The sequence below is a fragment of the Apium graveolens genome, unplaced genomic scaffold, assembly GCF_009905375.1.
Source record: "Apium graveolens cultivar Ventura unplaced genomic scaffold, ASM990537v1 ctg1727, whole genome shotgun sequence".
Lineage (NCBI taxonomy): Eukaryota > Viridiplantae > Streptophyta > Magnoliopsida > Apiales > Apiaceae > Apium > Apium graveolens.
The window spans coordinates 140,870-155,568 of NW_027417368.1; the positions used below are offsets into that span (position 1 = coordinate 140,870).

At 33.6% G+C, this 14,699-nt stretch overlaps 1 protein-coding gene across 1 annotated transcript; it reads right to left on the reverse strand.

The window, feature by feature from the left end:
• Positions 1-1,998: 1,998 nt before the first annotated feature.
• Positions 1,999-6,005, reverse strand: LOC141700057 (uncharacterized). Its single transcript, XM_074503829.1, has 7 exons — positions 5,851-6,005; positions 5,437-5,649; positions 4,456-4,695; positions 3,422-3,533; positions 3,141-3,315; positions 2,788-3,028; positions 1,999-2,368 (listed from the first exon to the last, which is right to left on the reverse strand). Exons 2-7 carry the CDS (start codon positions 5,618-5,620, stop codon positions 2,085-2,087), a joined length of 1,236 nt encoding a protein of 411 aa, XP_074359930.1. The 5' UTR covers positions 5,621-5,649; positions 5,851-6,005; the 3' UTR covers positions 1,999-2,084.
• Between the last annotated feature and the right edge of the window lie 8,694 nt (positions 6,006-14,699).

Below are 14,699 nucleotides of genomic sequence, written 5' to 3' on the forward strand. Positions count from 1 at the left end.
TGCTCGATAAAATTTCTTTCTAATTATCACTTTCTCGGTTTCTCCAGATCTCTATGAGTATGACTTAAATATAAAGAGCAGTAAGTACGAAAAATAAGATTTAATAACCTTATGGTTTGCATCAATATACTCGTAGGCCCCTAAAATACAAAAACGTTCCTTTTTTTTGCTAAATCAAAAGCGTTTCTTTTTGATTCTATAGTAATGAAAACGTATCGTTAAACCTTGGACCGCCTAGTTTATACCATTTTTTCCCGGTCATTCGGATTTTTTTTCCGGTCCAGATTAAAAAGGTACATTTTCGGTAATACAGGGTAAAAAAGAATGCCTTTGTGCTTCAGGGGCCGATAAATATATTGATGCAAACCTCGAGATTTAAAAGTTTATTAAGCCGAAAAATAAATACGAAACCTGATAACAATCCTTTCGTGAAGGGAATGCTCTTTCAATACAAAACCAATTACAAACGTAAAGCCAGCACCGTAACAATATTAAAAAAAAAACTTACAATTTGTTTTAATAAATTCGCACATTTTTTTTTATTTCGGCACACTTCATAAATTAAACTGCAAGATCCCTTTTCATCTTACCATATCCATCCCCACACAGGTAAACGAGTCAAATTATTCGTGAGGTACTCGAGCTCGGCTGGTTAAAAAATTCGAATTCGGCTCAAAAATAATCTAGTCTAGCTCGAACTCGAGCTTTTTTAACCGAGCCGGGCTCGAGCTTCAAGTTATTCGGTTCTTGAGTTTTGCGAGTCTTATCAAGCATATGTTGTTTTTAATTTTTTATTATAAATATATTTTTATATAAATATTAAAAATAATACATATTATTTATTTTTTATCGAATCGAACTCGAGCCAAACCGATAATATTTCAAGTTTTTATTAATATTCAGTGAAATTAATTCGAGATTTCGAGCTGAACTCGAGCCTACCAAATATTTTACAAGCCGAATTTCGAGCCTGAAATTAAAGGATCGGTCGAGTTCGAGCTCGAGTCCGAACTATTTTAGTCAAGCTCGAGCCAAGCCTGGCAGTGTTCGACTCGGCTCGATTACACCATGATCCCACGTTTAGTGTTTAAATAATTTACACATTTTTGAAGCTTATCAAAAAAAATAAGTTCAGATATATCTTTTCATTTCTTATTGTTTTTTATGAAAATTTGAACTTTTTTTTAATACGGAGCAAAAAATATAAAGATTTTAAAATCTTTAAATATGTTTCTTATACGCGTAAAAATGCTGATTTAGGACAATTATTAAATTTACAACTCATAATTTATGCTTCGTATATTTTTATAGGTAACAAAAAATAAAAAGATAATATCTACAACTATTTTTTCGTAAGAATAAGGCGTATTATTAATTCATGCGTTCAGAGTGAAATGGGTGATTTTTATTTTTTTTAAAAGACTAAAATTTATTATAGCTCATAATTTGTAGTGTAATTTTATCTCGAATCTAAATCCCGTACCCGAGATAATTAACACTTGTGTGTACCGGCCAGGCCAAACAAGAAAGAAAGGTGCAGGTGCTCAGTTGAGCTTTGAAAACATCTAACAAACAGTCTGATTTCCAACAAAATCCGGAACAACACTTGTTAAACATGCTAAGTAGATGAAAGGAGCACCCCTTTCACATAAGCAAACCAGATTGCATTTATTAAAAGATTTGATTAATATCCAAAAGCAGTTCTTACACACGTTACTAGGGATCATCCATTTACATGGGCTGTTCTCCGGCTTATAGCCATACTTTTTTCCAACTTATTTCATTTTTTCCACTTTTTCTAAAGTTTTGATTTTAAATATAAATTTTAATATTTTTAATTTAAGATCATGAACTAAGATAATTATATGTAAAATTATTGTTTAATTCATTAAGTAAAAAAATTCTGACTTATAAGTAAATTTATCCAAAAACTATAGAACTTATAGAGTATTTATCATTACACTTATTTCGTTCACTTACTCATTTTAAGTCTAAGTTACTTATTTTAAGACTTTCCCAAACGGGCACATAATGTCTGCTTTCAGTGATTCACTCATCACAAACATAATATATACAAACAAGGCTTAGAACTCCCTCTCTGGGAAAAGATGTGGGGCAACCATTGACCAGATAAACAACGCTGCAGTTGCCCAGCCAGTCAAGATACGAACCCAGACTGATGCCCAGCCCACATCCACCAACTTGCCACTCTCCCCAACTGAAGTCGACCATCCAGTGAGAAGCATTGCGGAGTACATGCTGGCCAGGGAGAAAATGATATGGAAGAAGGAATATGAGTATGTTACAGGCCTTGCATTTTCTTTCTCTTCATGCTCATCTACCTTGTCCAGAGGAAGCAGAGGCTTATCTTGACACACACACACAAAAAACAAGAAATCAAATTCCGACTTGCAATCTGAATTCCTAATTACATGGAGGACAGTGCAATTAACTTACAAGTCACAGTGCATTGTGGCATTTCTTGCCCATACCAACGACTTGTATTAAGATGGATCATCAAAAAAATATGAAGTAAAGAATTTACTGTATAATACGTTAAATCACTTCTACGGCATATTGATTTATTTAAGGAAATAAAAATTGCTGATCAGGTAAAATATATATTCGAAGATGAAGAACCTTGCCACAAAACAAAATCTTCTGGAAAATAAATTTGAAAAAATGCCAACTTCATTTCTAGTAAGCAAACATAAATGCATAGTCACTCAATCAGTAATGCACAACATGTAAATCCTGCTAGGCTAAATCAATGATATTTACACTTACCTGCTCGAGGTGAGCCTGGAGGAGAGAGCAGAGTTGTTGAAGATCCAGCACGAACCGCAGAATAGACAACAGATAGCACAGTGGTCAACAGTCCAACAGTAAGTGTGCCAGTGCTGACGGCTTGAGAGTGCTTGTGAAGACCATTACAAGCGTAATCCCTAGGTTCACTAGCAAGCCCACTGTAGCAGAGATATGTACAGTACAACGAAATAACCGAGGCAGGCAAAATGCTGCCACTTACCTATTATCGCATTATAAGGCATTTCATCTTCTTATTAGAAAAATGGGCGATTGTGAAAGGAGAGAAGTAATTTATAAAAATTAGCCAAGACTAAATAAAGAAAGGCACTTACTGTAGGATGTAATGTAACTATGGCAAAAAGGAAAGCAAAAATCAAAGTCATCACAATGAAGAACGTGTTGAGTCCACAATCTTGTCCAGATGGAGTAAACAAATAAAAGAGGACGCCAGCAAATGAAAATGTCGCCACGTAGCATACAAGTGAAACAACAAGCAAGGCTACGTACCTGATACGTGTATAAAGATGTTAATTACTATATAATACAGAAGTTAAAAAAGCATCAAAAGGACAGAAAATAACACTTGAAGGAAGAGAAGAAAATAGTAACTGACCAGAACTGCTCATCAAATCCCACCCACTTGTCATTCCAACTGTGCACAAAGTCCAATAAAAGCACAACTTGAACAAGAAGAAACAAGCCAGAACCAAATTTAGAGGTAGTCTCTGCATTTCAAACCAAGTATTAGTATTAGATCACCCAATAAAAAATAACAGGACTAAGAAACTAGACAAGAAAAACAAAATGTTATAATAATTTTTTACGACTAATTGAAGTCTAAAATGAGCAAGCATGTAGGTAATATCTATCCTCCAGGGCCTACTGAAATTAAACAAGGTGGTAATGCCAGATTATACAAAACACTAACTGCCCAGTTCTTTTTTAAATGCATATATACGCACATCCCACAAGCCCAGTTCAGGCTTCTTTAAAATACTACATAAACAAAACAAATAAAGCAGCTTCACATTGAAGCCTAATCCTACTACTGATCCTGATCTCGGTTTCAACGTGAACATTATACATAACTCTGACAGATAAATGACCTTTCTTATTACATCTATGACTGCTGGAACAACCACCTCATATCAAAAAGTTCAACTAAACAAAAGAAACGTCATTTCATAAGCATGCTGTATCACAATTTCAATCACACCGCACAAATATGTGACATAATTGAGGTCAATGCAATCAAGGGTCAGCTCTGCTCAAGATTCATTGTTTAGTTATCTCTGTTACCAACTTCAAGAAACCTCTTCCGTCTATATTTGAACAGATGGTATAGCTACCTTATTTAGCTTTTGCTTTTAAATAAGTGCGCTATTATGTTCCCACACAAGAAGAAATATTTATTAGTATTGTTTACGGGAAATTAAAAAAAACTGCAGGATATGTATAATAAGAAACTATATCCAGATCAAATACGCTGACAGTATCTCATTTAAGGATATCTATACACATATGGTGTTGCCAGCAATCAAATTCTATACAAAAACAAAAATTTAACACGGAATGCTTATAATGAAATGTGAACAGTAATAAATAATATCTTGCAACAGATAACCTCTTACAGAAGAGACGGATTACCGTAGAAGCTGATAAACTCATTTGGAAGGAAAAACATTAAAATGACCAAGAGGCACCAGCAAATAACTTTCATCATCCATCCTCCATGGTGTATGCCATCTCGAGGATCCTTCTGACTTTTAACACCAACCATGATAAAAGACAAGATGGAGAAGAATAAGAAGTTGCCCAAACTGACCCGCAGCACTGCATCAGTTTCAAACCATTCCCTGCTCGGAGTTTGGTGAAAATGATTAATCCCTGCATCGGCAGTAATAAAAATTCAGCATACATCTGAACATATTTTTGAGCAACAAGCCAACAAGATTTCATGCAAAGCATTAATAAAGCCGTGACGTGTTTCATTTTGATCAGGGTGTCTCGAGATCATCACACATCAGTTTCTAAGAAAAGAATAATGACAAAAAATCCATCAATGTTACTCGGAAAGAGACCAAGTTCACTTTGCTAGAGAACCAAGGTATGAATGGTAGTCATATACTCCCAAAACTTGCAAGAGTGACTTTGCGACAAACCACATAAACCAGTTAATCAAGTATGTACACTCCTTTGCTTATATCTATAGGTGCTTTATGCCTTTCACATTACATCTACCACGAACTTTATACCACATCTGCCAGTAAGGAAAATGTGGCTGATAATATATCGTTCAGTGCAAGGAAGATGTTGTTTCTCTCAAACATGATACCGTAGTACTACATATAAGGTCATAAATCACTAAATTTCAACCAATCTAATTGTCTTGTTATAAATCAATTTAAGCTAAACATTTAAAATATACAAATCCGATCACGCTTCTGCGTCTAGTTAAAATATTAGTTTAGGTCGAGTAATTCAATTAGACGCGTCTAGTTAGAAGATTAGTTTAGGTCGAATAATTCAATTATCATAACAACTAACAAACAACCGTCCAAGTGTAAATTCTAATCAGAGACATTTAAAAAACAAACAAACACGAAATATTCCGTAATCACTACTTACAAGGTATTTTCTCCATAAAAGGAGCAGCCACAGCACGAAGAATCCACGAAACAATAAGCGACAGCGCAAACAAACCACAATACGCAATCCGAGCAGATCGCCTACTAATCCCCGACACAACAGTTTGACAAGCAGTACAAGCGCACCCGGCGCAACACGAAGCTAGGCATGACGCCGCCCACATATTCGATGTTCAATTCAATATATATTTATCTAACACAAATTATACACAAAACAATCCTCAGAACACACACATATAAATCAAACCAGATCAATTATAAATATCTTCGATACAATATTTACTTAATTACTAGCATGAATTGATTATTTAATTAAAACGAATTGTACAAACCCTAGAAAAAATAAATAATTGAGAAATTATTATTTAATGGATCGAAAAATATGAAAGCGTACCTGATGGAAAAGATGATTGACGAGTTGGAGTATGAATGATGATTTTGTTGTGGATATACACGGTTTGTGTATTGTATATGACGACTTGGACTTGGTGTTTATGTGACTCGTTTGTGACTCGGTGAGTGAGTTTCATCCAAGCCTCCACTTTAATTTTATGATCAAATTCAATTTTTCTTTTTGTGTTTAATTTTTGGAGAGATTGTTAAGAATATTATTTTCTATAAGTTTTTCTTTACAATTGATTTATGAATTTTATTACTCTTGAAAAATACATGATATAAGCAATAAGTGTGAGAATAAGCGTGAGATGGACATATAACAAGTTAGAAGTTGCGGTGTAAGATGTCGTTAAATTGTAAATTCTATTTGTTGAGATTTATATTCAGCCAAAATTGATATTATTATATTCTTGTTCATATGTTTGTGTACTCTACTTCTATATTTAAATGTTTAAAAATTCGAATTAGTTAAATGCAAACAATATAAAATTGTGTTTATTATCTTTAACCACTTGATTTTGCTTATTTACCTTTATTTCAGTTATTTTAGTTGTTGTCTGACCAACAAAAGAATTCATTAATAAAATAACTTATCAAAAAAACTCGTGTAAGATCAATACATGCGCGTTTAATGATCAAACCAGTCTAAAATATTTAACTCCCCTTGTAAGGACGAGAAAGTTCACTAATATCTCTCTTTCTCCAAAGAATATCATATAACACATCTATAAATATGTCACTCACTATACTTAAAATGTAGATGTTTCTGATAATGAACGTCATGTTCTCCATATATGTTCATGCGAAATAAGTATAAAGAAACTAGTCATCGGGGGTTTGTGGCATTAAATTACATGAGCAAAAAAATGATTTTAAAGATTGGGGTTTCTCAATTTTAAAGTTTAATAAAACGCTGAATCACAACCGTAACATTTCTCCACATACTTCCGGTCTTTTCTTCTTTGATTTATATTTAAATTCCGAGAATTCACTACACCGTTGAATGGATACAACAACCACCCGAAAAAGTTGTTTTGGGGTCTAAAATCATTGCAATATAGTATATTGCAATGTTTTTGCCAAATACTGGCCTTAACTTAGGTCGCGTTATGATAGGTCGATGTAGTAATAAATACGGTACCATATGGGGCCTAAAAAGGTTGCAAAAAGCTATGCATGACAATGATTTTGTATTTACAACAACATACTTGAGCCATTTAGTCTATTGCAATTCTCGTTTTTTTTATTTTTGTTAAACATTGCAATATGTGGCTAATGGCAACGAATTCAACAATAATTAGCAACATGATTGGACCTATAATAATGCTTTAGTATCCACAATAAGGACACGTGAAAATAATTTTTAGTATATAACAATACATTTCTAAAAATAAATAAGCATGACTTATTTGTTTTGCTTACAAATCCACTATTAATTTTATATATTATAAAAGACCAATCCAAAATCAAGTACATTATTACAACCATTCTAAAAGCAATATCAAGATAAGTCAAGTTCTAAATTTCAAATTCAAAATAAACGATAAAGTTGCACACAACTAGTTTGTACATTTTTTATACACCAAAGATAACAAAATAAAAAAAATTCGCGGTAACAAGTCAAACATCTGCTCCACCCCCTATGCAACTCATTTGATACTCGTAAAACTTTGTCCAACTCATCCGGACCTTCACCATTGTTGGTTTCGTCATTCTACTACAACATTCAATATTTACCTACAAATAATCAAAATATTTCAAACACTAAGTCTAATACAAAAAAAATATTGAAGAGGTGGAAGTAATTTCAAATATATTGACCCAAATTAAAAAAATGACACTCCTTTGTTTGGTAATATATTCACCAAAGAATACATTAATTTCTAAATATATTGATCGTATTGCGCACATAATTAAACGTAGACTGACATCTTCTTAATGGGTCGGGAATGAATTTCAAAGATCTACCAATTTTACTATTGAAAATTTGCATTTCATTTTAATATGTATAGAATGTTGACTTAGAGACTTAACGGCTTGTGTCGCTTTTTTTTCTTTTTTTTTTGCGCACTGGGTAAATCCTACAGGCTCACGCAATAGTCTGCAAACCACGTGAACCAAGGTAAACCGCATTTAAGCGACAGGCTCTGGCTCAGGAAGCATAATCATAAATTCTCCTCCCGTGGGATTCGAACCTGTGACCAAGATGATAGTTATCCCTCTTTAACCAACTGAGCCTACCCTTGCAGGCGTGTCGCTTTTCTTTAAGGTATATATATCATGCTCATCTTCATATTATTTTAATTAATGTATTAACATTTTAGCAAAAAATAAGAGTAAAAAGGTGTATTTTGTAGTTCTAAGTCGTTTCATGACTTTGTCAAAGTAATAATTAATATCAGATGAGGGAATTATAGCTCATATCATAATAAGAGGCATTGTGTAATTCTATAAGCAAAAAAACAAGAAACAATATTTTGCAACGATGACAACCATGTGATGACTGCAATTGAATTGATATCGCTACCTGATGAAACTGTCGAGAAATTCCATAAACCTGAAATTGGATCAACAAAGAATTTATTAGAAAACAATACCAATTGAAATATACATGTATGGATAAATTTAATAATAGATAAAATTTTGATGCTAAATGAAGCAGCCTTATTAGCAATTTTGCTTGAAAGCCATCTTGGTCCCTCGTATAGGCCCTCTCCAGATGTAGCACACGTATTCTAAATGTACATGAAAAAGTCAAGAGGTCATGTACTCGTGTTAGCACTTTGTTGGAGCAATATCACGGAGAATGTAAGCCAAGTTTGTCAGTCATCTCGGCAGTATTCATGACATTTAGAAAATCTTGCTTGTTTGCAGACACGAGGGCTAATGCATTTCTCAGTTCATCTTGCAATAAAAATTATAACGTTAGCACATATAATATGAATGTATTTCATATCGCAGGAAGATACTTCAGATAAGAGCATTCTACGTCCCTTGGTACTTGGTGGAATATAGTTACAACTAATGAAATGCAAGAGACCAAACAATATGTCTTTCAACATCCGGTGCAGTTTATCTCTTGCCTCCATCATAAGGTCTCGATCATTATTGTCAACCACAAAGGTCAACCGAAAAAACTACCAATAATAGAAAAATAAAACTAGAAAATCTTTAAACTGGATGGAATTAAATAATTTGGCAATCAACAAAAGTGGTGGAAATCTTGTACCCAGAAAAATATATATAAAAGAATGACAACAATTCATCTGAGCCGAATGTTAAGGGTTTAGAATTTTCTCATAGAAACTCCAAAATAAACAACCTAATACGCTAAAATAACATGACCATCCTTTACATAGAACGACAACTTAATAGATGAAGTGCAAACGATAAAATGAAACCCATCTACCACTATAGCGTCCATTACATGATTGAAAAGGCTTGCAAGCATATGCTATCTTAAATGATTTTGGAGAGATGCATGGGCTTTTAATAATCCTACGTACTTAATCTTACTTTTTTTCAACTAGTTTTTTCATCTCTTCCATCTGCCAGACAGATAAACATATTTAAAGAAGGACAAGAAAATTAGAGAATGAAAATACTGATAACAGCTTACACTACTAAAAACACAAATAAGACTCAGTTGTAGAATATATGAAATAAAATTCATAAACTGAACATAAATAATTTTAGTTCATCGTATAGCTTTTTAGAACCCTTTTTATTATCTTTACCGGCTATAACTACCAATTGTTAGAACATTCAAGTATAAAACATATGGCGATTTTCTAATATTATCTCTTATGTATTAATTTTTAGTAATATATATGCTAGAATCAAAAGCATACATTCCCTTAATGGTAACATTCTGAAATTTACGCGAATGGTACTATAATCACCTAAATTCAATGCAGATATTAGATGTAACACAATAAAGGTCACTGTTGGCAACCCCACATTGAAGTTGTATGTCCCGACATTCTTTTAGGAGCATCGTCACCTGACAGAAATTGAAATCAATTATAGCTTTCATCCAACAATTAACCATAGTATGCAAATGCAAAACACATATAAACTACTCCTTACATATAGATTTACTCTTAATTCAAATAGTAAAACATTTAGGTTTCTTCTTCTTACATAATTCAATGCTCAATCACCATACTGGATCTTCTTAACATTATTTTATACAATGAGTACAACAGGCTCAATTTCACTAACATAATAATGCAATCACTTCTGACCCCACATACTCATAGCAGCATATCACTCAAACAATCCGCTAAAGTCAACTGTCATGATTTGTTAAAACTACTAAATATCAGATATCATGGAAACATTTTAACTTAATAATCTCTTCGAGAACATAGGATAAGCAACATATAATAGTATACTCACACAACAAAACAATTGGAGGTACTTATTCGAGATGTGCATCTATTCTTTTAATATTCTGAAGTGCTTCAAAGAGAGAATTCTAGTTTTTCTTGTTCAAAAAACTTGAAATTATGTGAAGGTATCTACAATCTAAATACAATTTAGCTTATTTAAGAGTGAAATTATATGATTGACCAACAGGTCAATCAAGTCCTAAAGTTGTTGAAACTTTTCTACGGTCCATTGTTTGAAGAACGACGAGTCAAGAAATTTACATCACCATTGTTTCCTGCCCTCATCCGATTTTCACCAGTTTTATTTGTGGTGAACACAAAGCACCTTATATTCTGAAGTGTGTCTTCTTCTTCTAGCACCTTTTAACCACATAAAAACCAAACACCAAAATGAAATATGAAAAAATAAGTCCTCAAATCTAAACACACAAAAAAACCCTAATTAAATTGATACATAAAAGGTACAAAAGGAAAATAATCCTAATTTAAATATATACTAAATTTAAGCTCTAATTAACATTAAAACAAGTTTCATTTTCAAACATAAGCCATAATTTTGAGCTTGTAAATCAAAAAATCCCCCATATCGAGTCGGATATCCCTCGTATTTGAGCTTTGATCTTTAAACTTTATTATATGTGCTTTAATCTTTGAGCTTATATATTCTTGAATTGGAGTCTTCAATCTTCAAGTTTCAATTCTTAATCTCCAATTAAATTCTCTAACTTGGTTGTTCATATTTATCTCGTGTGTCTGTATCTATATTCATTGTATGTGTCTGTATTTGTGTTTTTATTTTTTTATCATTTTTTTATTTTTTATTTTGACTTTGACCCGCCCAAAATTTTGAAATTCCGCTTATAATTTAGAACCCCCCAAAGTACCATTTTTGTGTAATATCTGTGTTGTGGGCACATGGGATCTTTCTTTTGTATAGTGCCCCACTGGATACGTCTTTTATGTAAGGTCCTTAGAGACAATAGATTTAGGGAGATCATAATATATGGGAAAACGCCGGTGGTTATGTTGATTACTCCCTTCGTCCCATATTAAACGTCCTAATTTTTTTCAAGTTATTTTCATGCATTTCCACGCATACAAAAATCACAGTTGTATAAATTAATGAGTAATTGGCAGTTTGTACCCTACTATTATTTTCATTTTTTCGATTTGGGCCTATATTATTTTTTCTGTCAGTTTGCACCCCGAACAATTATTTTCGCTTCTTTTTGCACCTCATGGGCGCTTTTCCATCCAACTGTGCCGTTAACGTTAACGGGAATGGGGGCATTTTAGTCAATTACTAATTAAAAACAAAAAAATAGAGTAAAACAAACAAAAACAGGAAACCAAACTCCACATCAATTAAACCTAACCACTCTCTCATTTTCGTTAATTTGTGAACCCCTAATTGAAACCCCTAATTTGTGAACCCTAGACAACTGTGAGAAAATGCGAGATCGTATGCGAGTAGTAAGTGATGATAACTTGAGAACAATAAGTTGGAATGAAGTTCCAGAGGATTATTGGCTACAAGTGTTGGACAAAGGAGTTGAAATCCCGGTGATTGAAGCACCAATAATGGAAGATGATGCTGAAATACCAGAATATGGGGGTAAATTTCTATTCCAAGTCTGGTTATAGTGTTTGTATGGTATCGATTAAACCCAATATGTTTGCATGCATGATTTTTAGGGTTTTTATTGTTTATTGAACAATTTGTGGTCCCTAAATACTTTGTCATCTAGCAATTTCAGTTATCAGTTATACAAGTGGGGTTACTTTGTCATCTGAGTTTTTAGGGTTTTTTTTGTCCAATTCGTGGTCTTTTTTAACTGTGACAATGTGTTTATGTTGTGATATTATTGTTTACATGTATACAAAATTGGTTTTGTTTCAGATTATTCACTTAATTTCTCCATTAAACTGTTATATGGGGGAGAGTTTAGTCAAGATTTTATTGCGTACATTGACGGGGAATGCAAATTTTTTGATATGTGCTCTCTTAGAAATTTTAGAATGGTTGATTTGGACTCAATGTGTAAGGAAATAGGCATAGGAGAGGGTTCATATGATCTGTGGTTTTCCCTTCCTGAGAGAGAGTTATGTGTTGATACTATAAATCCATTAGATTTTGATGATGATGTTGGGACCATGTTGGATATGTTAGTTTACACTAAGTGCCTTCAAGTTTATACCACTGCCAAAGATAATTATAGTGACTTGCTTGACTTTGATTTCACTCAATTTAACACTGATGAGAGAATACAAAGAGTTGAGAGTATGATTGAAGAGTGTCAAGCAAAAGGAAAACGGGAAGAAGTGGGGAAAGATGACTGTGAGGGGGATGAAGAGAAAGATGATGTGAGTTTTAATGGAGATAGTTCAAATATGGATTCCAGTGAGAGTGAGGTTGAAATTAGTCCTAAAAAGAAGAAGAAGAGAATACCACCTCCCAATCCTCCTTTCAGAACCAGGAAAAGAGGAAGATACTCAATGCTAAGGGTAATATCTAACTCTCCTTATCAATTTTTAATTATTGCATTTTCATAAATTCTGCTTTATGGTGCATTTTCAAATATGGTGCATTGTTTCCTAACAGGGCTTATTCAAGAATACTGTTGACACTCCTGTAGTGCTTGATGAAGATGATGGTCCACCTGTAAGTCAGAGTAGTCAGCCAAAGAAGAAAATTAAAAAAGGACAAGCACAGTCAAGTAAAAAAGGAAAAGAAGCAGTTAGGGATGATGCATATGAAGGGGACAGAGAAGAATAAGTGAGAACCAGTGCAGATATTGGTGATGATGAAGGTTTGAATGAAGTTGAGGGTGATAGAGTTGAATGTGAAGAACCAAAAGTTGTTGATGAAGAAAGTTCTGAGGGTGGTTTTGACAGTACCGATGAGAGGATGGCTGTTGACTCCTGTGATGAGGTTGACACACAATTCCCTGAGTTTAATGAGTTCACTGATATGGATGACCCTAAGTTTGAGCTTGGTATGTTGTTTACAAGTGCTAAGGTGTTTAGAGCAGCAGTTAGAAAGTATGCAATCAAGAATCAGAGGGCCATTAGTCTTAAGAAGAATCATACTGATAAGGTGAAATGGATGTGCTCACCTGGATGTGAATGGAAATATTATGGTATAAAGCATAGAAGGACATACACCTTCCAGATAAAGACATTATGCAAGACACACTCTTGTAATCCCACATGGGAACAGAAGTGTATAACTTCTACATGGATTGCAGAGACATATGAGGATGAATTAAGACTGAACCCAACCTGGGCAACAGTTGCTTTTCATGCTAGGGTTGTGAATGATGTAAAGTGTAAAATTTCTTTGTCAATGATATATAGGGCACTGAAAAAGGCTAGAGATAACATCACAGGTAAGCATGAGGCTGAATATGCTAAGGTCTTTGCATTTGGGAATGAGATTAAGAAACAAATGCCTACCTCCACTGTCAAAATCATGTCTGAGCAAGAGGAAGATGGAAACAAACTTTTGTGCTCTTTTGTTAAAACCAAACATTTACTCTAGGTCCATTTGTAGTTTTATGTGGCTGCAGTTTGGTGCAATGTTTTAAATATTATTGGATCCGGTTGGTTTGAAGTTAATACTAACGGTTTTAAGTTTGCTTTCCTTTTTATTGCATTGTACAATTCAGTTGCATCCTAACATACAATTTCCACAACATACAAAAAACAGCTAAAAACTTGAGACTTAAGAATAGTTTCATTACAAACATCTGTCATGACAAATATATTTACTCCTTATCAGAACACAAATAAATGAAAATACATATCCATGTCAATATTAGAAAAGTCATGGTTTTGCTACACCATGTCCCCTTTCCTCCAATCTCCACACCATTTTCATTCATCACTTCGAAATTCTTGATTTCTTCTTCGAGATTATTAATTCTTCGAATAAGTCCCGGAATGATAACTTGAGCACGGTGACACAAAGGGCCATCTACCCATCGGAAAAAATTGCACCTGCGATCCGGACATGCCAAGAAACGTCGACCCGCATTTGCCGTTATCCAAGCCGTCTGTTGTGCTGCAAATTTTAGACAATAACATCTTGTAGTCATTTCTTATGGCTGATTTGTTGAGAGTAAAGAGTTTAGGCCTGATTTGTTGAGAGAAGAAGAAGAACACAGATAGTACATAATGGAAAGGGGCTGCATATATATATACAGGACATACACATTGCAAAAGAGCCGTTCAAAAGTGTTTTTCCATATTTACCCCTTCTCCCGTTAACTTTAACGTCACAGTTGGATGGAAAAGCGACCGTGGGGTGCAAAAAGAAGCAAAAATAATTGTTCGGGGTGCAAACTGACAGCAAAAATAATATAGGCCCAAATCAAAAAAATGAAAATAATAGTAGGGTACAAAGTGCCAATTACTCTAAATTAATTTTTGATTTTTTTATTTTGTATAAGAG

Coding starts and splice junctions, on each gene's coding strand:
- LOC141700057 (XM_074503829.1), bottom strand. CDS start 5,620: ATGTGGGCGGCGTCATGCCTAGCTTCGTGTTGCGCCGGGTGCGCTTGT. Junction 3,029..3,140: donor TAGTTACATTACATCCTACA/GTAAGTGCCTTT, acceptor ATGCGATAATAG/GTAAGTGGCAGCATTTTGCC. Junction 2,369..2,787: donor TCCAGGCTCACCTCGAGCAG/GTAAGTGTAAAT, acceptor GTGTGTGTCAAG/ATAAGCCTCTGCTTCCTCTG.